Source organism: Mauremys mutica, chromosome 2 (assembly GCF_020497125.1).
Source record: "Mauremys mutica isolate MM-2020 ecotype Southern chromosome 2, ASM2049712v1, whole genome shotgun sequence".
Taxonomy (NCBI): Eukaryota; Metazoa; Chordata; order Testudines; family Geoemydidae; genus Mauremys; species Mauremys mutica.
Window position 1 is genome coordinate 216,776,858 of NC_059073.1, and position 23,535 is coordinate 216,800,392.

Consider the following 23,535-nt stretch of genomic DNA (forward strand, 5'->3'; position numbering starts at 1 on the left):
AGCACAGAGTCCTGGTGTAGCAGAAAAGGTTTAATTACATGACAAACAACAAGCATTAAATTGGGAAAATACCTCAGCTAGAGTTCATAGGTCAAACCATGAGCAAAGACCCACTCCAGCAAATTGGGCCATGTCCTTCTCTCGGGGCCCTTGAGTCCAGCGACCCCCAAATCACCCACAGTCCCACAATCCAAAAGTCTCTGTCCCGGGCCAGTGCAGCCCCAGAGCTCAAGAGTCTCTCTGCAGAGGTCCCCCTCCCCAGCCTGGGGAGAAAGGGGCACCTTACGTGGTTTCGGGGCCAACTGCCCTGCCTCTTCATGGGGTTCTGCTTCCACTAGTCATCTCCGCAAACAGCTCAGCTCCGCTTGCTCTGTGGGCTGCTCCGCTCTGCCAGCTGCTCTGGTCCACCAGCTGTCCTGTGAGCCACTCCAGCCGTCCTCGCGAGCTGCTTGGCTCCACTCACCCAGTGGCTGCACAAACTGCTCCACTCCGCTCTGCCAGCTGCTCTGCTCCACAGTATGGCTTCAGGGTCCTCCACTCATTAGCACAGTTCTCAGTGCTCTCAGCTCAGCAAGTCCAGCTCTTCAGTGATTTCAGCTCTTAGTGATTCCAGCTCATAGTAGGGGAACCCAGTGCCCATGAGTTCAGCTCAGTAACTGGTATCTCGATTCTTAAGGGAATCAAAAAATTAACTCTGACATTCCACAGTGGAGAGAGGCATAGGTGGAACTGGTGCTTCTGGCTCACACAAGGAGCCTGCACCACTAAGTACAGACATCTGTCCCCAGCTTCTCTCTTTTCAATGGGTTTTGGTACCCATGTGCCCCATCTAGCAAGCGCTATCCAGCTGACAATGAAACCCCCCATCACAAGACAATTTTGTAGTTCCCCATTTACCCAATCAGGGTGACAACATTTCATTCCTCCTGCCCCAATAACAAAGAAATTGGGGATCCCACAGCGGTGAAAATAGCCATCCCAGGCTGCTGTGAGCTATGTTAATGGGAGTGGGAGTGCCAATGCAAATAATTGAAATACCAATGCAAATACATGAAACTTCTTTCTGCACGCCCCATAATTTACCACCAGATGTCAGGGTAGAGCTCATACTGACTCTGCTTACAATAACGTTGTGAAAATAGACATTTAAAGACATTGTTGAAAGTATATTTAAACAAATGTCTTTTAAGGCCTTGGACCTCAGTGGTACAGATTGATGTGCAGGCAGCAGACCATTGTACCCAGGGCCAGCTCCAGAGCTTTTGCTGACCTAAGCAGCGGGGGGAGGGGGGGGGCCGTGATCGCGATCGACGGCAGCTCCACCATGCCGCTTTCTTCTTTGGCGGCAATTCGGCGGCATGTCCTTCCCTCCGAGAGGGACCAAGGGACCCACTGCCGAATTGCCACCGAAGTGCCCAACGTGCCGCCCCTTCCCCTTGGCCGCCCCAAGCACCTGCTTGCTGAGCTGGTGCCTGGAGCTGGCCCTGCTTGTACCTCTACAGAGGACCATTGGTCTGCTTTTATGTGTCTTTCCAGGATTGATGCCCAGGTTTTTTGATATACCCTGAAGTTTGTCAGAGATTTATTTGCAAAAACTTTGTAGTAAGGTCAAGTCAGCTGTCTTGCTGAATACAACATTAAATATTACTGAATACATGATGCAGCGCTTCTCTGTTTTACATTTTCTTAATCAGTATTTCTAAACTGATTTTATATTTTAAATGTACTCTTAAACCTGTACTCATTCCAGATTACTACATATTTATCTCACTGAAATAAAGACATTATTTTAAATTAATCAGTCACCGAGGATTAGTGTGTTTGTAACAATGTTCATTGCTTTTAGAAAAAGGGAACACTAATTTACTTTGTGTGATCTCCATAACAATAGACATTTATGAAATTTCACCAACTTTAAAAAATATGTTTCCAAAGATTTAAGGCAAAACAAAGGAGTTTATAGCTTACTAAGGTACGGATTTTGCTAGAGGGTTCTCTTAAAACTCGTTCATCAAATAGTCAGAAGTAAAGAAAGGGAAACTCCTTTGCCCAGCTATCTGGAAGGAAAAGGGTGTTGTCCCTTTAAGGGCTCTCTTCAACAGGGGGTGAAGGGAGAAAGGGATGGACAGAAAGGACAGGAAGACTTTAAGCAAGTTTTTTATACTATAGTAATTAAAATTAAAATAAGTATTTTAGATAAGGGTGGTCTTTTGAAGGATTTATTTTAAAAACTATATTTCTGAAGATGCAAGCATTTAAGGCTAAAGATGAATACTCAGATTGTGCATCTAAAAATCTATGCAAGGATATTTTAGAGATGTGATTTTATAATCTTCACCAGCTCCTATAGACTAACATGTTCTGAGTAAATATTACAGAAATGCACAACTGTTTTTGTCAGTAATTTCAGAAACTGACAGTATATACCTGGGGTTGGCAAATGCCTGTTAAATGGCTTCATTACCACTTTGATGGCTCTTTAATAGTTTCAATGTTGTGGTAATAGGTCTAGCAGGCTGGAAGCCTTTTTTACTTTTAAGTTAATACATCCCCTCAGGAGGAAGACTCATCAAACTGGAGCAGCCAGCTGTGGGAGCCTGCAAAAAGGGTCAGGTCAGGGATAGGAAGAGACGGAGGGGTGAACACAAAGACCCAGGATGCCCCAAATTTTCAGGTGCCCTGGCTCAGTCCACTCTCAACTGTCACACGAGTCAACAAAGTATCCACAGGGGTCTTTGGAGTAGAGGTGGGGTCACCATCGAATATTGCGTCCAGCTCTTTGTAGAACTGGCAGCTCATGGGCGCAGCACCCAAGCGATGGTTTGCCTCCTGTGCCTTGCGGTAGGCGTTCCACAGCTCCTTCATGTTTACCCTACTGTCGGGGACCCGAACCCAGATGGCGAGGTTCGTTGTCTGACCGCAGAGAGACAGGCAACACCAGCAAGGTCCGATCAAAAGCTCTTTATTGAAGGGTGCACACAACAATAGAGAGCAGCCGTCTCCAGAGAGAACCAGCATACTCTTTACAACTAGTATAAGTTTATATAGACAGTTCCGTTGCATCACAGATTATTCATATAAGCAACCCACCCCCTTCTCCTAACAACTAGAAACTTTTAGTATACATGCGTACCTATTCTCCTATACCTTACAGCATTAAGTGATTAATGACGTCTTATCACCCTCTTATTAGCATGGTGACGAGCACCAGAAATTAGGAAACGGGGGAGTTAAGAACAGACAGAGAACAGAACCAGGGAATGAAGATAGGGAGGCTCCTTATCTGTTCTTTAAACAAACTGTTCTCAGCACAGCACATCTGGTACAAGAATGCAGCTCTTCTCTTATCTCACTTCTTCCCAGCTCTTTGTAAGTATGCTTCTTGGTGTTTTTCCACTCAGGGACTATCCAGAAACCCATGTTAGCCTGACTTCAGTCAGGCTGGCATAACTGTTTTGTGCAACATTTTCTTTCAGGCATAACACTATTCTGCAATGTATCCCAGACATGGCCCTTTTCTGTCATGCATCATGAAATCTATCCGTAGGTATCATAATTCCTATGGCTGGAACGCAGCTGGGACTGGATAACCTCCTCTCCCCAAATGCTGATGAGGTCCAGCAGCTCAGCATTGCTCCTAGTGGGGGATCACCTGGTGCGTGGAGCAGGAATGTCCACCTGGAAAGACGCGCTGAGACCACTGCACACGTCACTGAGCAAACAGGAAGGGGACTTTCAAATTTGCAAAGGAATGTGTGGGGTGGGGCTGAAGGTTGGTCACCTGAGGGCAGGGCAGTAGAGTTCAAACTGATAACCAGAGAGGCGAGAACAGGCATTGTGGGACGAAGGCCAAATGCAGTGTTGTAATCACCACGGTGTCTACAGGAGTGCCATGAATTTCAATTTGAATGCACATCTGAAAATTTATACCAGAAATACATTGTTACTTGTTATTCTTTATTCACATGTTAAAAAAAAAAAGTTACACTCATCCAATCAGGGAGCAGAAACATCATCATGTGACTTATGATGGCCAGCTAACATAATGAATAGAAAATAAGTGACCAGTTAGCAAAAAGCCCATAGGGTCGCTGTAGCACAGGGGCTGCTTACTGGCCCCCTGGGTAACCCCTTGTAGCCAGAGATCAATCTGCAGCACCCTGGCTCTGTTATCCCCTTTTCAGGGCCCCTTAGAACTCATAGTTCAGAAGTGATTCCAAGAATCCCCCCCCAAGACATCCCGTTTATTGAGTCCTCTGACACGTACTGGCCATGTAGGCCCCAGGCAGTTCAAGGTCTCCCCAGATTAACACACAAAACACAAACTCACACAGTCTTCAGCCCAGCTGGCCTTTGCAGTCTCTCTCCTGCTTGTTCAGGGTCTCTCCCAGGCCTCATTGCCTAGAGACCTTCCTCCAACTTCAGCGTTTTCCCTACTGACTCAGGGCCTTTACAGGCACATTCTTGCTCCCTCTCTGCAGCCTGTAAACTTAATTGCAACTTTATCTCCCACCTCCCTGAAGCTTCCTGCTCTTTTTATCCTGCCAGCTCCTGATTCAACCCAGGTGTGGTTCATCCTGCAATCAGGGCTGTCTTAGTCCCAGACTATCCAGCACATGGAGCCAACCACCCTTTTCCAATGGCAGAGGCTATTCAGTGAACATTTAGGAGTATGTGCCAGAAAACAGGATTTATTTGCAAACAGTTTCAAACACTAAAAAAGGATCAGATTTGACAATTTATTTGCAACAAATCTCAACTAGCTGCACAGACCAGCAACCTAGAAAGTGCAGCTAAAGTACTGATTTTTAACAAGGGACAGAAGGACATTAGGAAAAGTAGAAATTGTGGGGCCTGATTCTTCACTGACTTCCACATTACACGCTCCGGTACACAAGCATGAAGTGGGCATAAAACACCACTAAACTGGATTTCCTCGCTAGTTGGAGTAGCATTTTACAGTCTCTGCAAAGATTCAAGTGACTCCTTTGGAGTGCAAAGATCTCTATGATCCCTCCTATAGCATATGGGCAAATAGACAGGAGCATGGACCGGCAAATGAGGATCAGTCTGACTAGTTGGTCACTCAAAATGTGTGTTTTTATACAGCACAGGGGTTTGGAAAGTGTAGACCAATGTGTAACTGTGTGAGAATAGAGCAGTGGTGGACAAGCTGCAGCCCATCAGGGTTATCCGCTGGTGGGCCATGAGACAGTTTGTTTACACTGACCATCCGCAGCTCCCAGTAACCGCAGTTCATCATTCCCAGGCAATGGGAGCTGCGAGAAGCTGCAGGCCACAGGGATGTGCAGGCCACCACTTCCTGCAGCTGCCATTGGCCAGGAATGGCAAACAGCAGCCACTGGGAGCTGCAGGCAGCTTTGCTTGTGGATGGTCAATGTAAACACACAGTCTCACGGCCTGCCAGCGGACTACCCTGAGAGACTGCAGGTTGCCCATCACTGGACTAGAGGATGCCACTGTGCAGTTTGCATGGTGTAAGTTTCCTCATAGTTGCCCCTGCATTTTGATTGCCACTTGCAATAATCCCCATCTCCCTGTTCTCACCTATTTCCTCAGCAGAACTCATCAACCAGGCCAAATCATGTGGTGCTTTTGTGATGTAGATAAATGCCTATCCCCACAACAACTAGTCGAATCAAAGTGAAACCTGAACTCGGGCCTTTTAAAGTGAAAAGTTAGTGCCCTAATTTTACCTTTATGAAACTTTTGAACCTGCACAGACTAACAATAATATCAACCATTTAAGCAATGAAAATCCTCAGTTGTAGGATCAAATAAGTTTAAGCTTTAAGAAACTTCCCTTTTTGCCTATAGCTTGGCTTGCTAAAGAGAAAAGAATACCACAGGAAGCTAGATATACAAATTAAGCCATACATGTTACTTTGAAATTTTAGAGCTGTGTCTCCCCATCTTTGCCAATTTTTAAATAAAATTATGAGGAAAGTTTAAACTGTATAGAATAGTAAAACAAACACTTACCTGGTTTTGAATCATCATATATTTTTTCTGATATTGCTATAGATGTGTTTGTGAGTCCTTCAAAAGTATCCACATAGTAATATTTGTCTTCTGATCCAGCCATGGCCAAAAGCTCAGCGGGGTTTGCTCCTTCTATCCCAACTGCATAGATAATAATTCCATTGTCTCTTAATCTCTTGGCTGTGTCACCGAGCTGTGCAGCATCATGGGACTCACCATCTGTTATCACTATAAGAATCTGTGGAACTCCCTTGCTTTTGCGGCCACCATGCTCCTGAGCAAACAGAGCTTCCGAATAGCCAATCGCCTTGGCTGTATACGTTGAACCTCCTAAAGTTGCATCATTTTGGATAGCCTTAATAATCTCGGATTTTGTTATGTAGTTATTAAGGTAGAAAAACGTTTCCGGTTCATCAGAATATTTTACAGCTCCAAATTGAACTCTATCTGGAGCGACATCAGATTTTTTCACCAAGGCAATCATGAAGTCTTTCATGGCCTGGTATTGTAAGGGACTTATGCTCCCAGATCCATCTATCACAAACACAACATCTAATCTTTCCAGCCTTTTGAATTCTGTAGAAGAACATATGACAAAAAAACAAAAAACCCGAACAGGTAAGTAAGTACAGATTCTTACTGAATCTTTCTTACTAGTTCTCTTGTATTCAAGCAAAGCTTGTGAATTTGGATCACTTTTTGGAGGCAATAACACAACTGAACATCCTATGTTAGGCATGTTTGGGGAAATCCATCAGTCTATAACAGAAGAGCCTAACCACTAATCCTAAAATAACTGTGTCATGAATAGTTAGTTAAGGGTTAAGTTTCCACCTGTAAAGGGTTAACACATAGTACCTGGTGAACACCTGACCTTAGGACCAATCAGGGAAGAGAATTTAAAATTCCTAGGAGGGAACTTTTTCTCTCTGTTTGTGTGTGTGTTGTTCTTAGCCGTTTGGAATTACAAGGGTCCAGATGTTTTAATCAAGTCTCTACAAGTTTCCACCTTTCTGAACTAATTCCTTCTAGTCAAGATAGTGAGTATTAGAAAGATACTTTGTGTCCTCATCTAATAATCCTATGTTTGCAATTCTGTGTGTTTGTTATTGAATATTCTTAATTCTGCCTGTATTGTTTGTACTGAGAAGGAGAGAGGATTCTCTCCAGAACTTAGTAAGGTTATACCCTATGAGTGTCCAGCTTGGACTCATAGAGATTCTGTATTTTCTTGTTTTTCTTTTAATAAATTCTTTCTATAAAGATTTGATTAAATCCCTTCTACTGTGGATACAGGGGGAGGGGCTAAGAAACTCTCTCTCGGTGGTGAGACAAGCTTATCTCCGGGCAGAGAGGGGAGGGGGGAGGTTTCTCTCTCTGTGAGTTGATCTGTATTTCCCCAGGGAACGTCTCTGGAAAGAGGAGGGGGGAGAAACAGAGGTGTCTCGGCCCACGTGAATCGACCGAGTGGTGGCAGCAAAAAGGAGACCTACCCTAGGATTTTAGGGTGGAGGGATACATGCGGGTCCCCACATTGGAACCCAACAGCTCCAAGTGGGGGTGAGACCTATGACAAACTGATAGTCTCAACTTTATCTAAAATCCAGAGGGACAGGGGGAAGAAATGAATAGTAACACAACAGAATGGGATCAGGTTAGATGATCAGAATGGCCTCTTCCAGCCTTAAAAATCTATGCATCTGTATTCTATTAGAATACAAGCACCAATTGAAAGCTTTTGTTTTCCCCCAAAACATATTTTAAGATTTTCATTTTTTGAGTTGTCAAATTTCTGGGACCCTTGTTCTACAGAGTCACCAAACACAGTTTTATTTACTGTTTACTAATGGAAATGAGCCAAATTCTGCTGCCATTTGCATCTATGCAACCACACTGAAATGCATGGAGACCCACCAGGCAGCAGTGATAGCAGACTTTATTTTGTGCTTTGGATCTATTGCAATTTTTTCTTCTTTGTGTAAGAAAGATGTTCAATTTGGAGACTGAAGCCCTGCCATCCCTGCACAGCCCCCAAGGCCCTCTGTTGCAGTGACCAAAAAGGGCTGCACGGGTCTTTTGTGAAACCCATTAAAACTCCTTCTAAACTAAAGATCAGCATTTATGGCGAGGAGATGGGAAGTCAATACCTGATTCACAGTTTAGTAAGGAGGACATTGTAGCTCCTAAACATGGAACTAAATATTTACCCTTTAGGGCATAACACAGTGGCAGGTCTGGATCTGTTCTCACTTTGCAACAGCAAAAAAGTGTTTTCTGCAATTGAATAAGTGAGTGCAAGAGAGACCCAGATCTCAGTCCCGTAAGCCCCTGAAATGGAACATGCAATGTGCAAAGAGGAGAGAGACTCCTTGTGCTCTCCCCAGCCCCATTGTGCAACCATATATGGGGCCAGGTATAACTTGGCCCTGGACTATTCCATTTTTCAGGTTCTTGTGCATCAGCAAGCTGTGCAAGGTTTGGATAGCAGCCTCTGCAGGGAAGTGTTAGAATGATAACCATCTGTGCAATTTTATTCTATATAGGTTCTTATACTGCAATCATCACCTTAAAATACCTGTGTGCCTTCCAGCCATGTATTAAGCAGTGTGCGTTTTTTCCTCTCATCTTCTCCCCAGGGGCAAAAATGTGTTTAGTGAGTTGTTTTGAATGTCACCGCCATTGCCCATATATTTATGTTAGAGAAGGCAAGGTCAAAGGAAAACACCTTGTACTTGGAGTGGAAGGTGGAGAGGTTTGTGACGCTCCTTAGTTCCTATGAGAGTTTATTTCACACAGTCCTGGACTGGGCCCCCCAAAAATGAGTAGCATGTGGTACTCACTACCCTTTTCATCTATCTGCACACAGTTTTATGCCTCTTTTGCACCTATTTAAATTCTTCAGTTAACACATTTTCTTAAAAGACTTGGCTACACTGGGTTTGAACTACATCTGGAACCCAAACTGAAACTTGTAAATACAGTTCCAACAAAACTAGTTTCTGGTGCTGTGTTGCTGGCAACACAGATAGGGGCCAGACGTGTGTGTGTGTGTGTGTGTGTGTATACACACCTATCTTCTAGGCCATTCAGGGTTCCTGTGTAAATGAGTACTACTAAAGTCTATCGGGTAAATACAACCTATAGGGCCCATTTCTGCCCTCATTTACATGTGTACAATTTCTATGACTTCAATAGAAGTTGCACCCTTGTAAATGAGGGCAGAACTAGACCATTAGTGTAAACAAGAATCAGTCCCCAGGATGTTTTACACTGCCAGACCACCACAAAGGAGCCTTAGTATAAGTGAGAATCAGATTCTTAGTCTTTTCTTACATCCATTAGCATGCATATTGTACTTTTAAAATATTATTAAACTTATATTATTTGTATATGAGAATGTAGCATCTTTGAAAACTAGTAGGACAGGTTTCCTGGTACTGTGAGCCAAATTCTACCTTCATTTTCCTCATACACTTCTCATCTCTGTAGGCATCTCCAAGAGAAGAAGGCATTGCAAGGAGAAAGCACACCTGTTTATTTACTTCATTACAGTACTCAGCTATCTGGACAGAGCAAAATTCCTACACAGACACAGATTGACATGAGTTATTGAAAACTGCAGTACTTACATACCCTCATGAGGCCTGCATATTCCAAAGATGATCTCATCTTCTATGTGCTTCAGAATATCAAAGTTCTCAACGTAAAAAACCAGCTCAGGCTTCCCACTAATCTCTTCCAACTGAGGTTTATTTGCATTAAACACCCCAACAGAGTAGATAACAACATCTTGATCACGTAGGGCTCTTGCTGGACTTTTTACTTCATCCTGCGCTTCCCCATCTGTAATCAGGATAAGAAACTTTTTGACAGCCAGACGTGCACCTTTGAGAGGCTTGAAATAATCAGCCACAAATGACAATGCACTTCCTGTTAGTGTATTTTCCCCTATAAGAGACATTCTATCAATAGCACTGAAAATGTCACTTTTTGAAGAATATCGGTCAAGCTGGAATTCTTCCTTGTTTGTGCCACTGAATTGGACAACCCCAACCTGCATTCGATCTGCGCTGATGTCAGATTTGTTGACCAGTTCTCTCATAAAGTTTTTCATTTTTGAAAAGTTCTCTGGTCCTATGCTTCCGGAACTGTCCACTAGAAACATGATGTCAGCTGTCATTTCTTTGCAGGCTATAGAAGAAAACATATTTATATTAGTATAACCCAGGCTGTACATTAAAAATAAGTTAATAGACTTAACTGGGGCAGGATGGTCTGGGATAGACGGGTGAATGCTAAGATTTCTGGCTGTGCTGGGTAAATAGGGGAATAGTGAAGTAGGTGGATGAATGGGTGGGTGCTCTCTGGAGAATGCTGGGGTCAGGGAGCCTGGGGCCAGTACTGGGCCCTCTCATGTGCTGTTACTGCCCCCTCCTCCAGTTGCTGCTATGCATTAGAATCTACTGGGGAGCAGCTAGAGGTGAGGCAGAGAGGTCACCCGAGTGTCACAGCAGCTTCCAGGAGAATTAACTGCAGGGCTGTCCCTGCAGCCTAACTGGGTGCCTGAGGATCCGGATGGGCTGAGCGCAGGTATGACAGGGCTGCTGCTTGTGTGAGTGCCACACGAGTTGCATGACACTGGACAGCACTGCTATAAGTTTAGTAGGGTTGCTAAGACGAGATTTGCTAGGCACATGCATTTACACACACAGGAGAGATATAGCTTGTGCTTGGTTGTCTAAGCCACTTCCATTTCCCAACAGAAAAAGATTCAGTGCTTCACAAATCAATACAGGCAGAAAAGATTCAGGGGGTTACGGCTGTGTATAAGCATAGGACACTAGCATTCTAATAATGTACCTGTTAATCGCAAACAGCAACTTGACATAGCTCACTGCTAGAGAATGTAGCTTGCATTTGTTTTCCTCTTACTCTGTGTCTGTGTGGTGCGGCTGAAGGCTATTGAGCATCACAGTCTCAAAGACAATGATCTTAAATGCCACCCTGCCTGACTGCAGCCTGACAGTAGGGTTAGTGCTCTGTGGGCACCTGAACAATTCATGACACAGGTATTTACACTGGGACAATAACAACACAACATGACAAGTTGGAAACACACTACTTGACGTAGGACTACCCTCTTCAGTTGAAAAGCCATCTTGTTGTTACAGAGCTGAGGAAAAAAAAGGAGGAAGGAAAAGCAGTGCTTTGATGCTCTGATTGAAACCAAATAAAAATACCTTTGCTTTTTTAAAGTAAATGTTGAACATACACATAATAGATTTAAGAAAGAAAACTGCATTATTTATAATTGGCTTGCAACCATCTCAGTTCAAAATGTGCCCAAAGTATATTTATACATTTCAGTTATTCAGGCTGGAGTAATATGCTTATCATGTTTTGAATTTGAAATTGTTTGTTATATAAGAGGAGGCTTCGTGTTCAATTAGCGCTCTGAGTTCAAAGGGCAAAATCAAAATTTCCCTTACCTTCTCCAGAACGGATCCCTTGAACAATTTCATTTTTTATGTTTTTCAAAGAGTCAAACTCTTGCACAAAGAAAGTCCTGCTCTTTGACCCTGCAATCTCAAGGAGCTGTGCTTCATTTGCATCTTTTACACCAATGGCATAAATATTGACTGTCTCACTCCTCAGTCTCTCAGCAGGCTCCTTTACACTGTCATGTGACTCCCCATCTGTTAGGACAATGAGGTGACAAGGCACCCTGCCAGCTCTCTGCTCCCTTGCCTTTTTAAACAGTGGCTGCATGAAAGTCAAAGCTTCTCCAGTATAGGTATCCCCTGTTATTTGCCTAATGTTGTCAATAGCCGTCTCTAAATCATCTCTTTTGCTGTATTCATCAAGTTCAAACTCCACTCTTCTGTTATGTGAGAACTGCACAGCTCCAAAGCGAACTTTATTCGGCCCTATGTTAAACATCTTAATCACTTCCTTCAAAAAATTTTTGATGTCTCCGAAGTCAACAGGATGAATGCTTGTTGAGCCATCAATGAGCACATAAATATCAGCTTCCTCTGTGTCCACATATCCTACATGAAAAAAGAAATTGTATACAGAATTTGTGTGAGGACAAAATGTAAAGAGAGAAACACTGAGAGAAGCATCAAAGCATAGAGATATGTAATTAGGGCCCAGTTCTTTTTAGAGATACAGACTAACACGGCTCCTACTCTGAAACCTGTCAGTATTTATACAAGGACACAAACCCAGGTGGAGTTCCACAGTGGCCGAAAATCTGCCAGAGAGTGAGGTTATCATGGTGCAAAGTGGCTGTAACCTTAAGGTAAAGAAACCATGTCTGAGAAATGCTGGTTACTTATCTTATGCTAACTGGAGTTCTTCAGGTTATGGGATCCCTATCTGTATGCCACTCAAGGTGCCCATGCACTCCACGTGCCTAAGAGCAGAAGACTTTTTGACAGCAGTGTCTCTTGATCCACATCTCTGCCCATCACCTCCTTGTGCTCCAAGTCGAGGGCATAAGGGACCACATGGACTGACCACCTCTCCAGTTCCTTTTCTACCATGAATAACCCAAGGAAGGGATCAGAAGCAGAGTGGAAGGAGGGTGGGTAGTGGAATACAGATCAGTACCACACATCTTGAAGAACACCAGTTACTCTAAGGTAAATAACCAGAATTTCTTCTTCAAATGACGGTTCCTATGTATATTCAATTCAAGGTGGCTCACAAGCAGTACTCAATGAGGAGAGTGCAGGGAACCCTGAGGTGTTTGGCAGTGTGATCCTGCAATATGAAAGGATACGTCTGCTGAAGAGACTCATTCTAGGGCATAATACCTAGTAAAAGTGTGCATAGAGCTCCACATTGCCACTCTACAGATCTTCAGAAGGGGAACTCCATGAAGAGTGATATAACCTGATATAACCTGTACACCTTGTGTGGGAGGGGTCACCATCAACTCACAGTTTATAACACATGCAATGCCACAATTTAGCTTTCGCTGTGCCTGGGATTTATACCAAGGACCCAGTTCTGCAGAACTTACATGTAGAATCCCAGTGACCCCAACAGAACCCATGTGAGTACGGAGCAGGACTGGATCCTCCTTTTGCACATGCTGAATAATTAAATCCCAGGTAGCCACTAGAAAATACCTAAATTCCATGTGTGGGCTTCATTTATACGCTATCTGCATTTTCACCTCTGAATTTGGCCCTAATCTATATAAGTCTGTCAAGGTTTACGATAGCACTGATCAACCTAATATGTAAATCTAATGTCCATCTCCATTATCCAAACACAGTTTCAGTCTATTATACAAAGTCTCATAAGGTATAGAGATCCTGACTCAAGAGTCTCAGGCTTCACCTCAATTTTTATTGGGAAAATTGGGGACTAAATATTTATTTATTTTTTAAATCACACAATACAACAGAATACAAAGGATACTGAAATACCAGGCGTCTGAGTTACTGAAGTTTGACTCCCAATAAGGAAGAGGAACAAAGTCAGCAGCATCTTCATATTATGAATGAACGTTCCAAGCTTTAATCCTGGAAAAATAAAATAAAAATCCCATATATCAAATATCACAAAGAACATGACTGCATAATGCACTAGTATAAGGAAACTTATAGGGTTGGGAAAGATGTAATCCAATCCCAATATGCTTTTATAAAGAACCTAAAGCACAATAGATAAAGAAACAGGAAAATGGTAAAGGATACATTGTCTTCTTCTTTATCCATGAAATCAGACATTAATTATTATAATCTCACCTGTGTGGCACTGATGCCTCCAACCTTCCTGCTTCATAGCTATTTAAAATGTTTCCAAGGTGATTTTGATGACATCATTTCCCCTTTGTATCCCTCCACTGGATTCTCCTTCTCCACTGAATCAGCAGCACCTTACCTTTCAAATCTAGTTTATTATTATGGCCCTGACCTTCACCTTCGCTCTGCCAGTGACAGCCTTGAGCATCCATTTATCTGCTTGTCACAGAAGCACCTTCCTGCTTTTTCCCATGCCACCCCATATGCTGGGGAAGAACCTTCTGACACCATTCACAAGCCATCACCTTATTCTCACTGAGATTCCTCCTTGAAACCTATTTTTAAAAGATACAAGCCTACAAACCAAGGAGTTCTAAGTAGGCTCCTGTCTCCTGCAACTACTCCCTGTCTCTCCCCACCCCACCCTTGGGAATTGAAAATCCTAATTACCCAAATAAACATAGGGGACACACCACTGATTCAGATCATCAGGATTTTTGGTTATTTGAGTGAGTGTCAAACATTTCCACTTCAGCTGTATACAGAACTTCATAATGGTCAGTGACTGAATGAAATTTCACTATGAAACTACAGCTAAAAATATCATTTCCTTTAATCCCAATGCCCAAAGGTATCAGACATCCCCCAAGTCATTTGGATAAATGGACTTCACCTGTATTTCATTTAGAATCTTTTTCATATACATTTAAACACACTGGAGCTAGGCTGTGTTGATACATTTCAACTTAAAGGGGTACACTTTCAATCAGGTGCTTAATCAGGTGCCTATGCAACATCAAGCAATCGGTAATTGCTGTGCTTTTACTAGAGAGCAAACCCTGAAGAGCCCTTTGGCCCTAGAGAGAACCTGTTGGCCTGCCAAGATTTGGACATTGCCTTTTAATGTAATTGAATACCACTGCAATACTAAAGATCACTACAGATAATAATGACTATTATTGCATATCAGGCTCTCTGCAATGAATGCTACCACTGTCCCTTCCGACTACATATTTCTCTGCATTTCAGGTTTAATATAAAGAAACTTCTAAGAGTTCATGTTTTACGGGTGTATTTATGTGCCCCTTGTGTATAGCTATTAAAACAATATTTAAACAAATAAAAAACAGCTAAATGAGAATAAGGATGTGTAGTGGTAGCTGTACAATGAAATGGCTCTCTGCATGCCATTGTGAACAAGACCTAGATGTACTTTGCTGAGGGATGTTAGGCTCGAGAGCCTTGAGAGCCTCTTACGCTTTTTACAGATGCTCAATAAACCCTTCTGTTTGACGCTGTCTGACAGTCACTGCAGACTTGAGATCGGGGTTGCATTATTCCCTCTGGATGTGGAGGCCCCGGGGGTCCAGAGCAAGTGGACTCCCTGAGGGGGCCCATGGCAGGAGACAGGCGTGCTGAAGGCTCAGAGAGGTGCAGTCCCAGGAGGTGGGGGAGCCTACAACTTAACCTAGGGTGACCAGACAGCAAGTGTGAAAAATCAGGACTGGGGTGGGGGGTAATAGGCGCCTATAGAAGAAAAAGCCCCAAATATTGGGATTGTCCCTATAAAATAGGGGCATATGGTCACCCTAGCTTAACCCCCGAGAAACAGTGGACTCCTGAAAAGGACTGTCGCACTGAAGGGGGTTCCTCCCAGGGACTGTTCAGAGCTGAGAGAGAGAATGAGTCCTGTGAGCCCATAACAACTTGTTGCTGAGTGACTTGTCTATGGAAGTACTAACTTCTGTCATGATATTTACTTGTAGGTATGTTATGTGGCCACTAGATGTCTCTGTGCTGTACTGAAAGTCCCAGCAAGGGTGCAGTCTCTGGTCCCACAACAGATGGAAGCCAACTTGTTTTGTTTCTAGCTTATTCCTGTATTAATCAATGTCTGCTTTGTAAGGGCTGTGGCTACACTTACTATGACAATCTCCACATACGTCCAAATCCTGGACCCACTGCACAGTTGGGAGTAAATGGACTACACTCTAGAGGAAGCATATGGGAGATGGAATCCTCTGCCCAGATTGGTTATGAACCACTTTGCAGCAACTACTACAGATTAAAAGCTACATCACCTGTACACCAGTTGCAGCCACTCTCACAGGGAACATTACCCAGTGAATCTGCTTTGTTTTGGAACCACCATCTCTAGCAGAAAAGCTCTCTGCCTTGTGATGCAGGGAGCTCCTGGGGTGCTGGGAAATGCAGTTGGTGCAGATTCCTTGCATCAACGATCTGCATCCCCCACCTCCTTTCCACAAGCACTGGAATAGAACATCAGTCTGCACCCATCAAGTTCCTCCACTCCAGTGGAGGATAGTGGAGGGAACGGGACAAGCCGCATAAGGCTAGCCCTACTGTCAGTGATGTGTCACCTTGCATCTTTAAAATCAGAACCGAGTCCATAGAATAAACTGATCTGTAAAGGGAAGTTGCATTATGGGTGTATGCACACTCAAAAAACTCCACTCTGATCTATACCTGCAACTGCCGCACACTTAACAGCCCTAACACAAATCCTCGTCCTTCCCGCCCATTGGAGAATGGGACCCAGCAGGCAGCCTCAAGATGAGGAGCAGGGCAGTACAAGCAGAAGGAGCCCTGCCAAATGGCCAACAGGCTGAGGCAGTGACAGAATGAACAGTTGCTCCTGTGGCCACATAACTCTAAGCAAAACATCTGTAACGACCCTCAAAGAATATCCTGTGTTCAAGGAGCCTCTCTGACAGTCAAAGAGATGGTTCAGCAAGCTCTGCATGCCCCTGTCCCTGTTACATAAATCCCCAGCATCGGGAGTGTATCAGGGCATTTTGGGGGTGGGTGCAGGTGTGGCAGAGGCAGTCTTATTGACAACTGTTTCCTAGCTGCCAGAAGACCCATACAGACCATGGTCAGCTGGGTTCAAGTTAAGCCAATGCTAAGGGCTTCCCTAAACTGTACTGGGGGACTAATCAGCTCTTTGAAGCCCCAGGGAAGAGGAATCACATTGCCTCCCTTCTTAGTCCCATTGCAGGGCTCAGTATCCTAGAGATGAATTCAGGCTTGGAATCTGTGTGACAAACCCAATTTCTATGAAGGTCAATCAAAACGACACTATCCAGCACAGTATAGATTCCACGCTTTGTTTTCTGACTTTATCTTTCTTTAAATAATCAGAGCAGTTGCAAGTAACACCTGAAAAAAAGTAGTCCAATTACACACAGTCAGTGGCTTGAAAACTATGTTTGGCTGTAGAAAAATATAGTGAATGGAATACTAATCTTTTGGAAAGCAGACAGAATCTATTGCTTGACAGACAATATAAATTTTCACAGCACATCCAAATACTGTCCGATTGCATTGATAAGAAGAAAAGGCTTTAGGATAGAAGGCAAGTTAGATATAACTGTTTTCAATCTTGCAATTTGTGAGACATTTTACAAATCCAGGGTCGGTTTCATTGTATTAAATTTAGGGCTGTCGATTAATCTCAGTTAACTCACGTGATTAACGCAAAAAAATTAATTGTGATTAAAAAGATGAATCATAGTTTTAATCACACTGTTAAGCAATAGAATACCAATTTAAATTTATTAAATATTTTGGATGTCTTTCTACTTTTTCATATATATTATATTCTGTGTTGTAATTAAAATCAAAGTGTATATTATTTTTTTATTAAAAATATTTGCACTGTAAAAATTATAAATAAAATAAATAGTATTTTTGAGTTCACCTCATACAAATACTGTAGTGCAATCTCTTTCTTGTTAAAGTGCAACTTACAAATGTAGATTTTTTTTGTTACATAACTGAACTCAAAAACAATGTAAAACTTCAGAGCCTACAAGTCCACTCAGTCCTACTCCTTGTTCAGCCAACCATTAAGTTTGTTTACATTTATAGGAGATAATGCTGCCCTATCCTTAATTACAATGTCACCAGAAAGTGAGAACAGGCATTTGCATGGCACTTTTGTAGCCAGTGCTGCAAGGTCTTTACGTGCCAGATATGCCAAACATTCATATATCCCTTCATGCTTTGGCCACCATTCCAGAGGACATGCTTCTATGCTGATGATGCTCATTTAAAAAAAAATAATGCGTTAATTAAATTTGTGACTGAACTCCTTGGGGGAGAATTGTATGTCCCCTGCTCTGTTTTGCCCCCATTCTGCCATATATTTCATGTTATAGCAGTCTTGGATGATGACGTAGCACATGTTGTTTGTTTTAAGAACACTTTCGCTGCAGATTTCACAAAATGCAAAGGAAGTACCAATGTGAGAGTGATAATGCCTTAAGGACAAGGGCTTTACTTGTATCTGTTACTTCAGAAAATCTAAGTGTACACTCCCCAGAAATGTTCATGTGAACGGAGAAAGGGGGGCAATAAATTTCAACTTCAACTCAAGGGGTTACCTTTGAATTGTCCCCTCACTTGGAGGGATCGGTAGAGCCATCAAGAAGGGAAGGGTGCTGCCTCTCAGCCCATAGAGTCTCCTGAACTACAGGGAAGAGTAAGCTTCCCATCCCACAGAGGGGTGGCTTCTTGGTGCTGCTTCTCTGGCAGCCCTCTACCCCTTGGCAACGTTCCTTCTGCAGGAACCAGACTGCCATTGTCCCGGCATGCACATCTCTACAAGAAATAAAACATAAACAAGCCAACTAACCAACAAACCCCTCACCACAGGGGTTCAAGCAGGAGGTGGAAGTAAATGCAGTTTCACGTAACTGTTATAATCATAGATACCTACTGGGAAAGCAGTTGCACGGGAGGAGAGCAGAACTGCTCCTCCTAGGAATGTGCAAACAATGCAGTCTCACATAGTGCACCTTGCCTGGCTGGGGCCTGCCTTTGGTGACCTAGGTTTTGGGGGCAGACGTAATGGCAGGCTTTTTCAACAGGAAGACAATGGAAGAGTAGGGTTAGAAAAAGTTTCCAGGAAGGGGAGTTGGAGCAGTAAAAGCCTCCGGGTGGAGAAGGCAAGGAAGGTGATGGAAGAAAATTTCCTCTCTGGGAAACTCTTGCATTTTCTTTAAAAGTATGCAACGACTCCACTAATATGGGTCCAGCCTTCTCCTGAATGGGACCTCCCTCCCCGTGAGCCCCTGAAGAGCTCATTCTTTGCAATACACCCAAGGAGGAGCTTCTAGCAGGTAGCGGGAAGGGGGGATAATGCAATGGAGGAAAGGGGGCTGATTGTTAATTTCTAGTACTACATTTTATACTAAATGATGATGGCAATGTAATGTTATAGCAAACATTTAATACTATTTCAAAATGCTTGAACAATACTATTGGGGATTTTGCTGTTTACCACTCAGCTACAATCACCGGTAAATTATACTCCTGGCCTGGCTCACCAACGTGCCTGTTTTTCTTTCTGGTCTTTACGCACGTCTCACTTTGGGAGAACAAGCCAGGCACATTATCACTTTCCCCTTGCATGCCCAGATCCAGACAGAGGCATAAGGGAGATCTGTTCTCCTAGGGTGACCAGATGTCTGATTTTATAAGGACAGTCCCTTTTTTTGGGTCATTTTCTTATATAGGCTCCTATTACCCCCCTCCCCCCCCCACACACACACCCTGTCCCGATTTTTCACACGTGCTGTCTGGCCAACCCAGAGTGGTTATGCAGTCCTGGACAAAATCAAGCTCTTTGTAAACATGGCAATTTTGGGATCACCTAGTGCAGTGGTTTTCAACCCCTGGGGGTACACAGAGGTCTTCCAGGAGGTACATCATCTCATCTAGATATTTTCCTAGTTTTAAACAGGCTACATAAACACTAGCAACGTCAGTATAAATTAAAATTTCAGTAATAGTGTGCTGAGACACTTTTGTAAGCAAGTAGTTTTAAAGTGAGGTAAAACACAGAGTATGCAAAACAAATCAAACTCCTGAAAGGGATACAGTAGTCTGGAAAGGTGGAGAACCACCGACCTATCAAGACCTGAAAAGTGAAATACACTTGTCGCTTTTTAGTACCAAGTCTTATTGTAGTTTTGAGGAGCCTAGTAATCCCTGCCTTTAAAGTCATCAGGCTAAAATATCCATTTCCTAGAGGAGGTTAAAAAATCCTTCCTTTAGATGCATATATTTCTAGTGCAGTGCTGGGCAACCTGCGGCCCATTAGGGTAATTCGCTGGCAGGCTGCGAGACAGTTTGTTTACATTGACTGCCCGCAGGCACGGCCGCCTGCAGTTCCCACTGGCCGGGAATGGCAAACTGCAGCCACTGGGAGCTGCAGGTGACCGTGCCTGCAGACAGTCAATGTAAACAAACTGTCTCGTGGCCCACCAGTGGATTACCCTGATGGAATAATTTCTCAAATATAAATTACTACCATGCCTCAATATCTTCAAGTGAGAGCATAAATAGAAAAAAATGTGTGATTATAAATAAGACAAACCTAGGGAATTCTTCATAATCTGTATGTTAAGTTGATTTGTAAAAGTAAAATATTAAAAAATAATAAATGCTGGAGTTTTGTGTAATATCTAGGTCAGAATAAGAATGAAATTATCTTGGGGATATTAGATTTTCCAAGGATAGAACACCTTCATTTGCAAACCAGCATCTTTTAATATACAAAAAGTACAGTGTGTATATGTATAGATTTATATACAATACATTAACACAAGCAGAAACTTTCATCGTAGTTAAGATTGCAGCAGGACACGTCAGACTCACCCAAAATTTTAAAATCATTGAAATAAGATATGAAGGGAAAAGCCTCTGGCATTCATTGCCACTTTCTCTTACCCTTCTACATCATCAATAACTTTCACTTCCATCTCTAGCAGATACTGAAAAGCCACATGTACCTCAATTTTAGCAAACTTGTGCTCTGCCACAAAATCTTAGTTTCAACCTCATACACGTTTGTATCAAGAAAGTGGCACATCTGACTTTCAGACAGTTCGTATACATGTAACAACATTCCACCTTACCATCACAGAGGTTGATTTTTGTGTTAAGAGTGCAAGTATGACTAAGGGGGTACATATGGCTTATCAGTATCCAATAGAGAAAGAAGGGGATACCTTATGGAGTGTTAATAATTATGCCTATTTCTTATATAGCACTTCTTATCTGTAAAGCTCAGAGCACATCACCATCTTGAATGTATTTATCCCCACAACACCCTCATGAGGAAGTGTTATCATTCCAGTTTTACAGATGGGGACATCGGACACAGAGAGGCTAAGTGACTTGCCCAAGGTCACTCAGGAGGTCCCTGGCAGAGAAGGGAATTGAAACAGGGTCTCCTACATTCTAAGCTAGTGCCCTAGCCACTGGACCATCCTTCCCCTTTACTATAGTTGCAGACAAAAAAAAAGTAAAACATTAATCAGCATTAGGGTTGTGGAAATGTATCAGTAATTTAAGAGTCTAAAACATCACAAGAGCATTGTAATTATCATAAAAACAAGCATTGCATACTCAGGAAATTCAGAATTAAAAAGTTAAACTTAAATATGTATACGAACATTGTCTATATATAATGATATTAATAAGGGGGCAGAGAGAAAAAGATTATACTGATAGATCTATATACAAATCAAAGTTCAAGAGATTTTAGAGAAAAATCTGTATATTACCAAAACATCAGAGTGAAAATTTCAGACTGACAGTATATTTAAATACAAAACCTGCCACAGAGTGAAATGTAATATTGTAGCTTTCCTTGGTAATGCAGAAGACAGCTTGTGATACTTACCTCATAAAGGGAAGATGTTTATCAGCTCAAAACTTTAGACCCTCCAAAGTGGCTCAGGAAAGACTGGACCCCTTTTAAAAGCAACTCTATCAGTAGTTTGCCAAAAAGCCCTCCCATTATGACAATTTGAATATGTATCTTTCAAAGGCTTCCAAACCACCAGAAATAATCTCCTCCCCTCTCCTCACACAGTGAAGAAGGTTGGTCTTCAGTGCCGAGTTCACTGCCAGCAGCAGCAGCAGCAGCTATGAGGGTGAAGCTCAGGGCATCATCACTCTCCTGGGTTTCTTACTAACCTGATTTCACTTTGAGCAGTCGTTCCTGTAAATTCTGCAGCTGAGGGCTGGGTAGCAGCCTTGGGAAAGGTTTTTTTTCTCAGCAGCTTTTAGAAAGGGTGCTGATGTTTTCGTAATTTATCTGTATTAATCCCTTCCCATGCTTCTTATTACAAGTTCTTTTTACTGCCAGGATAATGAGGTGACCCTGATCCCTCTTTAGGGAGTAATGCTGCAAAGATGCAGAAACACAAGCTTAAGGATGTACCAAGTGAATTTTCTGCCCCAGCTGACTCACTCATTTTTTGGACTGCTGGACAACAGAAATTCCTCGGAAACTGATAGCCATGATTATTGTATATTCTAGTAATAATCATTTTAAAGAGAAAGTTTCCTGCATATAGAGTGAGGAAATGGCCATTTTAAAAGTGGGTAGATAGATAGATAATGCAGTATATGTTACAGTTGCATCCCATACATGGCATTTTTAAACTGAGTGCTGTTGAAAGGTATGGAATTGGCAGCCCTGGAAGACTGAAGTCATTTATTCACAAAACAGGTTCACTAAGGGCAGCAGCAGTGTAAGCTACCCTGCCCTGCTACAACATACTTCTGGTGCCCCAAACCTAAGCTGGAATTTAGGAGGAGGAAGAGATCTATGATGAAGAGTATGACACACTAGTTGACAACAGTGGATAACAAAAGCCAAAACTAGACGTTTATTTATTAAAGTGAATGTGCCCTAAGCTGATAAGTAGGCTTGGAAGGAGGAGATTTTTTTAATCAGTAACTGTTGTTCAACATTGATTTTATCGCACGCACACACACAAGCAAGCGCGTGCCTGGGTTGGCAAGCTGCAGAGGGCAGCCTGCCGGTCGATGTGAGGGTGGCAGTCGGGCAGCCTTTGGCAGCATGCCTGTGGCAGGTCTGCCGGTCCTGCAGCTTCAGTGGCAATTTGGCTGTGGGTACGCCCAAGGCGCGGGACCGACAGATCACCCGCAGAAACACCGCCGAATCTGCGTGACCAGCGGACCTCCCGCAGGCATGCCACCGAAGGCTGCCTGACTGCTGTGCTTGGGGCGGCAAAAAACATAGAGCTGCCCCTGGTCATAAGGTCATTACAGATTCAATCTAATCTCCTACACCTTCTACATCTACAATGCTAATTGATGTTGATAATGATGATCCTGAGGCATTGCAAGATCCTGAAGTGCCTTCTGAATCATCAAAGATTAAATTATGTTCAGTATAGTTTTAGTATTAAGTGTATTTTTAATGATCTGTGTGCACGCCATGCACTGCCCATAGTGATATGCAGAGTCATACAATAACCTACTGTATAGAAAACTTTACTGGTATACACCTAAGTGCTTCAAGAAACCAACCACTCTGCAGTACAGTATTACTACTGGATTGGTGAGTACCTGTATACTATTTTATACTTTATTCATTTTATTGTATTCTAATTCTTTGAAAATTGGTATTCCATTGGTAACTATAACTCGGCCTTGCATCCGACGAAGTGGGTATTCACCCACGAAAGCTCATGCTGCAAAACGTCTGTTAGTCTATAAGGTGCCACAGGATTCTTTGCTGCTATAACTCTTAGTTAACCGGAATTTTTGACTAATCAGCACCCTCTATTCTCCCAACATGCTGAATAACAAAGCTTTTACTGTATTTGTGCAACTGTGAACATTTAAATAAACAAAATAAAAAAATACTTAAAAATAAACACTGATAGTCAAAATTATAAAAAAAAAAAGAAAATCAAATTCTGCC

At 42.7% G+C, this 23,535-nt stretch overlaps 1 protein-coding gene across 2 annotated transcripts; it reads right to left on the reverse strand.

Moving 5' to 3' along the window:
• Window positions 1-2,955: 2,955 nt before the first annotated feature.
• LOC123363616 (collagen alpha-6(VI) chain-like) lies at window positions 2,956-21,677 on the reverse strand. Of its 2 annotated transcripts, XM_045004795.1 has the most exons (7): window positions 21,478-21,677; window positions 18,170-18,386; window positions 13,446-13,541; window positions 11,493-12,053; window positions 9,637-10,194; window positions 6,004-6,579; window positions 2,956-3,916 (listed from the first exon to the last, which is right to left on the reverse strand). In XM_045004795.1, the coding sequence occupies exons 3-7, from the start codon at window positions 13,510-13,512 to the stop codon at window positions 3,900-3,902; spliced, it is 1,779 nt and encodes a 592-aa protein (XP_044860730.1). In that variant the 5' UTR covers window positions 13,513-13,541; window positions 18,170-18,386; window positions 21,478-21,677; the 3' UTR covers window positions 2,956-3,899. The 2 variants fall into 2 exon arrangements, with proteins under 2 accessions (XP_044860730.1, XP_044860729.1); XM_045004794.1 differs by lacking the exon at window positions 18,170-18,386.
• Between the last annotated feature and the right edge of the window lie 1,858 nt (window positions 21,678-23,535).

Coding starts and splice junctions, on each gene's coding strand:
- LOC123363616 (XM_045004794.1), bottom strand. CDS start 13,512: ATGAAGATGCTGCTGACTTTGTTCCTCTTCCTTATTGGGAGTCAAACT. Junction 12,054..13,445: donor TTCAGTAACTCAGACGCCTG/GTATTTCAGTAT, acceptor TTTTTCATGTAG/GATATGTGGACACAGAGGAA. Junction 10,195..11,492: donor AGGGATCCGTTCTGGAGAAG/GTAAGGGAAATT, acceptor TTTCTTCTATAG/CCTGCAAAGAAATGACAGCT.